At 38.5% G+C, this 9,602-nt stretch overlaps 1 protein-coding gene across 1 annotated transcript in view; it reads left to right on the top strand.

Moving 5' to 3' along the window:
• The first annotated feature begins 1,540 nt into the window (after nucleotides 1-1,540).
• The window catches only part of MYOZ2 (myozenin 2), a 37,293-nt gene continuing 29,231 nt past the window's right edge, over nucleotides 1,541-9,602 (top strand). The window contains exons 1-2 of the mRNA XM_003800062.3: nucleotides 1,541-1,738; nucleotides 2,289-2,378. Coding sequence (XP_003800110.1) covers nucleotides 2,303-2,378 — 76 coding nt within the window. The 5' untranslated portion in view covers nucleotides 1,541-1,738; nucleotides 2,289-2,302. The remainder of the gene's footprint in view (nucleotides 1,739-2,288; nucleotides 2,379-9,602) is intronic.

Below are 9,602 nucleotides of genomic sequence, written 5' to 3'. Positions count from 1 at the left end.
CATTTGGATTCCAACTCATGAAACTTTAACTGCATTCCACAATTAAGTTTCAATCCACTCATTTATTCAATGAATACTGAGTGCTACAACACTTGGAGTGAATGCATGCTGAAAATACAGTCAAATCCCTCATTAAGTTCACTTTTTAGTAGAAAAAGGAGCTATCAGAGAGACGGATAGACAGATAAAATAATGTTGCTATGTTCTTATGGCAAAATCTGAGAGTTGTCACTCAGTGATCATTATCTCCTTGGTCAGTGAAGTTATCCATAATTTTAACTGGGCACTTGACCTCCCGGAGTACAGGCTACATTTCCCAACCTCTCTTGAGTTCTGTATGGCCGTGTGACTGAGTTCAGAAGAGGAATGAGCAGTATGAAGACACGTTCTGAAGGGGAGACAGTTGCCTTTCCCATTCCTTTTTGTTTTTTTTCTGTTGGCTGGAAAAGTGTGCACACTGGCTAGAGCTGAAGCAGACAATTAGGCCCAAGGGGTATATGTTTTAGGGATAATGGAGCAAAAAATTAGAAAGTAATTGAGCCCCTGATAATTATGTCAATAATGCAAACCCTCCATTACTTAACTCTAGACTAAGCATCATTGTCCATCTTTTAAAGTCTCTTTTCTTGGGAGTTTTCTGTCATTCCCATCTGACTTTGTCTTAACTGTGATACAGCAATATAAAGAAAAATGAAGCATAGCAATGGACTGCACAGAATGGCACAGTGTGATATTTAAGACAGGGTGATTAGGGAAGGATTTTATGAGGAATTGACATCTGAGCAGAACCCCATATGATGTGGGAATGAGCCACGGGAGGAGAAGCATGTTTCAGGGAGTGGGAAATAGTGAAAGGAAAAGGCCAGGTATGGGGATGTGCTTCTGTGTCCAAAGACCGGCTAAGAGGCCAACATGAAAAGCCAGTCATTGAGACCTCTTACCCTACCATTCCCTCTAGCAAAAGCCCTTGACTCTAGACTTTATAGAGACTGGTCAACATTGCAGGGACTGGCTTCTATGGGGTCCCTTCAAAAAGCATGACACAGTTATGAGTCTAAGAGCTTTTATGCACCTTCAGGGCTCAACCTCTAATGGCCCATTTCTAAATGTTCCCCTACATCACTATTCAAATATTACCCATTTTTATGAACCTAGCATGAGTTCTCAGTCCTGCTTAAGAAGTGGCTCTGTTGATCCACCCCACATTGGTTTCTTTACTCTTGAACCTCCATAGACATCATTGTCCATACTGTTCACTGTAATTATAAACCATCTATCATCCCCTTCCGATTCACATAGGAGCCTCTTGCCATCTCAATCAAGATGTAGCTAAAGAACTACATGTTAAAAAGGTTTTAAGATTCTTTTCAGCTGCTATCACCTCAAACAGAGGTGCTCAATAAAAACTTTCTGAATGTCCAATGAATGAACACTTCATTCAAACAGCTCACAAACTAGAAACACAATGGAGAGAACTTAATCTGTCCCTGTTCCTCCCTTCCGCCAGGAAGATATGAGTAGCTGAAGTATTTGGTGCTATATATAGTCAGTTGATGTCAGCTGGATGCCAATCTCTTCAGAAAAGCTCAGTCCCCAGTTTGAGTCAGAGCTAGGGACCATGCTGTCCCAGGTTCCAGGATAAAAACCATCGGCCCAAGTGCCATCCATAATCCATCTCCAGAGTCTTCTTCCATAAATTGGGATTCATCCCTGCTGAAAAGCACAGTCTAACAGCTAGGTGAGTATATTGTTTCCTAAAATGTTTTATTAGTCACTTGTCCAAGGAGGTTCAGAGTTGTGACTCATATGTGGGCATTCTTTGCTTTAAAGAACAGCTGTTGCCAGTAGTAAAATGCCACCATCAAAGAGTTCTGGTTTAATCTGGTGTCTTCTTCAGTCTTTCAATTTGCTGAGTTGATGTAGTGTGATGCTGATACAAACGAAGGCCAGGAAGGAAACAATGGCAGACTTGAATAAACTACGGAGACGCGAGAGGCAGGGGAAAGGAGGCCAGGTTTTTCATTGTCTCTGACTGCCTGATAATCATACTAAGGTGCAGATAAGACTGGGTCTGAAACTGAGTACCACCCTCTGTTCACTGTGACCTTGCCTGCCAAGGAATAGCATGCTCTGTCACCAGATAAGGAATGCATATTAAAGTCTTTCAGTAGAGAGCAGTAATAAATTCTTAATAAAGAACAAAGATGTTCTCCTTCAAAAGGATGATCATAAAACACTCCAAATGAGTTCCTTACATTGCCTCAATAATGCCCCTTTATTTTTAACAGGGAACCAAAAAACCATGCTATCACATAATACCATGGTGAAGCAGAGGAAACAGCAAGCATCAGCCATCCTGAAGGAGATCCATGGAAATGGTACCAATAAAAATCCTTTGTAGCGTTCGTGTAGCTCAGCGCTAATGCAGACCTCTCCCGATGTTGTTTAACATTTTGTGGTTTACGTCCTTTAAATTCTTGCTGTTCTGTCGTAACAAACCCGGAGCACTAGGAGGTGCAGGGAAGCCTATGGTAACTAAGCCTTTTGTAGTCATTCTTTCTCATCTGAAAGCTATTTTCAGATGAACAACTGCTGTAAAAGGAATGAAGCAATCTGACAGCTGATGTACATTCTGCTTGGCGTGGCTTTCTCATGATAAGCTGATTTCACTCTCAATTCTTTTCCTGGGGGGGTTAGGTCTCATTTAATCTTATCTTTGTTGTCCATTCCCCATCATTCAGCTTGATTTCTTTTACCTTATATTACATAAATCATTCAAAATATGTTCTATCTTCTTTTTTTTTTTATAAAAGCTATTAAGTTGGAATGCATATTCATTGTCTAAACCCCAAACCAGTCTTCACATTCAATAATCAATTTACTAACATAGTTTGTGCACAAAATCTACTTTTATTTATAATTTTCAAGAAAATGCAGAGAAAGTTCTTGTAGTCCCCAAACGTACGACCCGACAAATTTTTGATATATATTACATGCAAGGGGATATTTCACTCTCTTCTTTAAATTCTAGCAAATGACTCTGGAAAGCAATGCTTTATACTTGTGTTTTGATTATTATAAGGGAAACACAACTTGATTCATGAAGAAAGCATAGCAGCCACAGCTTATAATGTAGAATGTCCAGATACATCCAAATCTTTTTAAGGGCTGATTGGAGCCTTTCTAGATATATTTGTGGAATTTTCAGAAAGGAATGCAGCCTTTCACCATAACAATATTAAGGCCTAGAAACTTGAGACCTCAGAGCAAGTTTTAGTAGAATGTTTTTATATTGGATTTTCCACCAAGCACGCTGAACAGCACCACGGAAAGTCATTTAGATGCTCCCCACATAAATGATTGTGTTGTTACATCTGTTTTCCGTTTTCTGCAATACAAAATCACCATATTGGATTCGACCTGGCTCTCATTGTTTTCTTATGATATCAAATAAGTCTGGAATAAAATGAGAATAATACTGAACCAGATACCAGAATTAAATGTGTACTAACACAAAGTTACAAAATGTATGCTCGTTTTAAATGTTTAAGTATCTTGCTATTTTCTACTTTGAGTTGTCTACTTGAAGTTGTTTGCGTGGTTTTTCTGATCAATGAGGCAAAAATCAGACCATCACTTGAGTTTGATCTTAAATTATTTACATAAAACCAGACCTTCAGCAAGTTTTCATTTTCTAATAACATCATAATCATAAATCGGTCAGTCCGTTTCACGTATTTCCCATCTAAATCCTATGTGGGAGACATGGACCTATTAGGGTAAGCTCTTTTTTTATAAACATAGCTATTGTTTTTATGAAAAATACAGCAAAAATACAACTATGTCCCAGAGAGGAAAGAAATCCTCAAAACTCCTATCTCACCACCAGTGAACCCTAGCCATGTAAAGCTATTCCTCGCACACCACTGGACGAGTTCCAGCCCTGTAAGAGGAATCACATGCTCTGCCTTTGTTTGGATGGCAAGTATTTCAGACAACTCGGGGATAATTAGACACATTCTTAACTCATCCCAGATAAAATAGCTGTAATACTTTATGAAATGGCTCAGATATTTAATTTATTTACTCATATTTCCTTTGACATCATATATGGAACTTTACTATCTGTATACTGCATAGTGTTTGGAGGACTGGGATTCAGGATATATTGTTTCTTCTAAGGATGAAGAAATGAAACATGGGCTTCAGAGGAACTTTTCTGGGAAATGATTCTCCAAGCTTTCAAACACTTTACAGCAAGTAAACTCTGAATCATTTAAGATAAAACATACAACTGTTTTGATCTTGATTATAAGACTAAATAAATCAAATTTGGGCTGCATTGTCCTTTATAAAAATGAAAGGAGGAAGATGTCTTCAAAACCCTTCTGCCTTCCTTGTTCCTGTGTATCAGGATGTTTTCTTCAGTATCATAGCTCATTAAATGTGTATTAACACTTTCAAAACCATTTATTTTGGAGGAAAATGATAGGTGACAATGACTTGGCTAAACTACTTGTCCTCTAAAGATGAGGTAGAAATTCCATCCCAATCCTGTAGGGAAAAAAGACTACAGCTGGGTGAGTCTTTGAGATAAATTAGAAGAGAAATATAGGAACCAACAGTGGCAAGTTTTATAGCAGAGCACTCATTCCATGTCAGAAGGAGAAATAACCACAAAGAACTACTGAAAAATTCTAGATCCATAGAGACCACAGGGCTAACTGGACAGAACGAGTTTTTTTTTTTTTAAGTGGCTAATCCCAGCCTTCCCTAACTGCATCTCAAATTGTTGTTCCTTATGAATCCATTATGAATTGGTGTCAATTATGTACTGGACCCAAATCTACCACTCTCCCAATAACCAACTAGTAAAAAGTATCCCCTGACACTAAGGCTTCCTACTGGCAGATCGACCTTCTTCATCATTAGATCATAATTGTGGCAATGATGATCCTCTTACTGTTGGTAGTAGAGCTGAGGGGGAATCTATCGCACGTTACTGCAGTGATACCTCTGTGCTTCCTACAAGAGTATCACAGCCACAATTGCTACAATTGGACAAATGCTACTATAAAAGATAAAAACACACAGAAGAATACTTTGCATTATCTGTGTGTGAATTACTTATGGAGATAAGAAAACAATGCCTTTAATAGACTTCATAAACTTTAATAGATTTTAGTAAATGGTCCCCGAACCCTGTGCAATGTACCCTTGTATCTATACATATTTTACAGTATTCATCATATTTTTCTTTTGCTCAGTAACTCAGAAAAAAAGGTGAGGATAAAATGGTGGGAAGTAACAAAGTGAGAGAGGAAGAGATGGGACAATCAGAATGGAATAAGGAGAGACACTCGGGAGCCACTGGTTTAGAAATGGTGGGGGAAAGGAATGGGAATTAATACAACCATTGGAAGAACTGGAGGTCTGATATGCCCTGACTTGAAGCACAAATATTGCTGACAGATCAGAGCAAGAGCTTTATAGGAAGACCACAGTGGCTTAGCAGGCTGCCTCAGTCACCCCAACAGAGGGATTTTTGTGGTATGTTTTATGTTTGTTGGTTTTTTCTCCTTCTGACTGGGCAGCAGCTTTCCCCAGCACACAGAAGAGAACTGAGCTGATTATTTTTGAAATTTCAGGAAGGGAGTTGAGCTTTGCGGTCTGAAAACAGGAAGCTCAGGTTTTAAGTGGAGTGCTGCTGTTGATACGGTACCAGGAGTTCTGGGTTCCAGATTAGACAGCAGATTTTTCATGAGGAAATGAGGAAGGCTGGATTTACTGGTACAACTACTTCTAAAATCCCATGATTCTGATTTACTGAGCTATGTGCTGAAGTCAAACATCAGTGTGTTTGAGTCTCTCAACCAACAACAAAGGAAATGATAATATTGACATAAATTTTAAGAACTCTTTGAAAAAGTACAAAGAAATTCAGATGAAAGATTACATGAAGACCCTGTTTACTTTTCTTGTATATCTGAAACTGTAACTAATAAAATCTTCAATAGCAAAATGAGGATGCCAGAAAGGCCTTTACTACCTCGGATCAATTATAAACAGTTTGGAGAAGAAATAGTGTACAAGTTTGTTATTTTCTTTTGTTTGGTTTAACTTTTCACATTAACATCCTCATAACCCCAGGAAAAAACAGAGCTAGGAAAGTTTGCAAGTTTTATTTTGAAAACGGGCGTGCAATCATAGCTTGTAAAGTCTCAGATTTTTAGAGTATCAAACTTCTAATAAGGCCCTCCAGAAAACTAGTACCAGCGAACTAGGCTAAATTATACCTTAAACCAAGGTTTAAGTTGCAGAGATTAATTCTATCCATACTAGTCCATCCTTCTAATTTTCTTTGATGCCATTTTTGCTCTAATATGCTTAGATATACATCTTATAAACAGTACTTGAAAACTTTGTGTAATTTGAATGTGTGTAATTCAACAGATGGATAATCTCATTTCTTAAATCTTTGTAGATTTACCCAAAGTTAAATAATAACATTTCTATGAGGAACACATTTTTGAAACCTTATAAAATAGCCTTGGAGTTCAAATCAAGGCAAAGATACAAAATAAAAAATAAAGAATTCCAGATGGGTTTCAAAGCAACTTTTCTTTTTTTTGGCCAGGGCCCGGTTTGAACCCGCCACCTCTGGCATATGGGGCCAGCCCCCTACCCCTTTGAGCCACAGGCGCCGCCTGACAAAGCAACTTTCGTATGTAAAAATAATTATCAATAAACTTTTTATCAATTGGAGTTTTTCCAGGTATTATTCAAAATCACAGATTGAACTGTGATATTTTATGTTACATGCAATGTATATATACATGTTACTTTATATCAGCGGTTCTCAGCCTGTGGGTCATGATCCTTTTGTTCCATTTGTAACAATGCAGCAATTAGGAAGGTTGAGAACCACTGCTTTATACAGTAATGTATATTTTATGAACTTTTATTCAATTACATGGGCCTACTGTCTGTAAATAGGCAGAAGAGTCCTGTGCAAATGCAGATAAAATTCTTTTACCTCGATGAGTCTTCTAAATAAATCCAGTGAGCCCATTCTGAAGCAAATAAGCTAGAGCTAGCTCCCCTCCAGCGGTTCAATCAGGATTGCAATTGCCAATCACGTGGAAGCAGTTTTAAAAGATGTTCTGTCGGGGTGGCACCTGTGGCTCAAAGGAATAGGGCACTGGCCCCATATACTGGAGGTGGCGGGTTCAAACCCAGCCCTGGCCAAAAACTGCAAATAAATGAATAAAATAAAAGATCTTTTGTCTTACTACAATTATTTACAAGTGGCTATCTTTACAAACTGTGAATTGGACTCACTGATCTAACTAAAGTTCTTCCGCACTATAAATGACACCAATGGGAAAGTATGCCTAGCAATATTATTTTCAATAGATGACCTAATCCCACAAAGACAAGCTTCTAAGCCGTGAGGGCAAGGAAATGCATCCTGAACAAAACAACATATCATTTATCAAGCATCAAGATTAAACACGCTGTTAAGACCCTGTGCACAGGTTTGCAATGAAGGGTTGTGAACAGCTTGGAATAGATGTCCATGTTGATAGCCTTCGGCACTCTAAGAGTTAAGAAATGAGAGTGACCATGCACCAGCGTCCCCAACTCGCAACTCCTGCTCCAGTGACTTCAAAAATGTAACTATTAGAAGGGAAGGGAAGGAAACTTTGGAGGATTTAGTTTATGTGTTTTGTTATTTGGTTATCGATGTAAAAAATGTTGACAAAATATTCCTGACATTGATGGACGTGTCTAGTAGTATACTAGTAAATATCGAATGATTGTTTCTCTAGCAGGGTAGCATGGGATGGGAGAATGTCTTGATTTGTAGAGTTTGCTGACTTTGTGGTGTAAATAATTCCACCATGGCTAATTCCAAGCTTAATTTCTTCACCATCATGGAGACACTAAATATAGAGTTGGAAAGAGATACCCAGTAGTACAACATTCTACAATATTTCCACCATACAGATAAAATAAATACAAATAACCTCAAGCACATGGTGCCTCTTCTATCTTTTGTAATCTAAAGGGCATTTACTATTTTGATTCCAGAATCAAACAGTGAAATAGTCCCCCATCATGCTTCTAGTGCACTGAGGGATAGTCATAGACACACTGAAAAATAAACTAACTATCCTTCCATGTTTCAAATACACAATGACAGGAACTTCAAACACTTGCAGATACACAAAGGTGAATATTTTCTTAGATTGACTCTGGCTTGGTACTTTCTACCCTTCTTCCATAGGCTGTTTCTGTCACTCCTGAGGATGGTAAAGCACAACATTTAGTTTCATTTCGTTTTATTCGCGTATACTGGACAGCCAGACAAAGATGCTCTGCGTGGCATTAGGAAAAGCTTGGAAATTATTACATTTAACTTTTATATAATAGACTTTGCATGACTTCCCAGGTAACCACCCCCCAGCCCAGTTGCCACTAGTGTTAACGTCTTACATTAGTGTGTGTGTGTGTGTGTGTTTGTTACAACTAATGAACCAATACTGATGAGCTGTTATTAACCACCAGAACCTGTCTGTGCCGCTATGACAGAATGCTCGAGCCGGCTACTTTGTAATGAACACTCACAGTTCTGGAGACAGGGAAGGTCAGGGTGACAGCATGTGGTGAGGGCCTTCTCGCTGTGTCATCACGTGATGGAAGGCATGGAGAGAGAAAGAGGCCAGAGTCACCCTTTTACAAGGACACCAATCTCATGCAAGAGAGAGAAACCCTGGTGGCCTAATCCCATTTTAAGAGTTCCCACCTCCTTGTACTGTTACAATGGTGATTACATTTCAACAAGAATTTTGGAGACGACAACATTCAAATTAATTATATCATCAACAAAGTCTGTAGTTTACATGAGGATTCACTCTACAGCTCTGCGGTTTTTCACAAATGCATGTCACACATCTGCCATTACAGTATCATATAGGACAGTTTCACTACCCTAAAAACTCTCTGTTCTCCACTTACCCATTCCTCCCTCCCTCTCAGTCTCTGGCAACCTCTGATCTTTTCCACAATGGTAGACTCATACAGCATGTAGCCTTTCCAGACTGGCTCCTTTTCCTTAGGAACATGCTTTTAAGGATTCTTCGTGTCTTTTCATGGCTTGATAGCTCTTGATTAAACTTTACTTTGAGTTTTTTTGAGATCATTGAATTTTCGCATGCTGCTGTGAAATCATGCAGGGATATCTCAGGTAACTTCTCCCAGTGACAGGATCTGACAAAGCTATAGTACAACATCACAATCAGAATATTGATGTTGATACAGTCAAGAGACGTTACAGTCCTACACCATAAGGTGTGTGACCTTGTACAGCCACACCCACTCCTCTTTTGTCCCCTCTTCTCCTTAGTCCTTGCCAGTCATTAATCTCCCTATTTCTATAATTTTTCATTTTAAGAATGCTATATAAATGGAATTATGCAGTATGTAATCTTTGGGGATTGGCTTTTTTTTAGCTCAGTGTAATTCTCTAGAGATTCCCCCAGATGTTGAACCTTCATAGTTTTCCTTTCTGCTCTTTTTTTTTTTTTTTTTTTTTTTTT

The sequence above is a fragment of the Otolemur garnettii genome, unplaced genomic scaffold (assembly GCF_000181295.1).
Source record: "Otolemur garnettii isolate 467f Iridium unplaced genomic scaffold, OtoGar3 scaffold00164, whole genome shotgun sequence".
NCBI lineage: Eukaryota > Metazoa > Chordata > Mammalia > Primates > Galagidae > Otolemur > Otolemur garnettii.
Note: the sequence above shows the minus strand (reverse complement) of the source record. Positions and strands in the feature narration are given on the sequence as shown.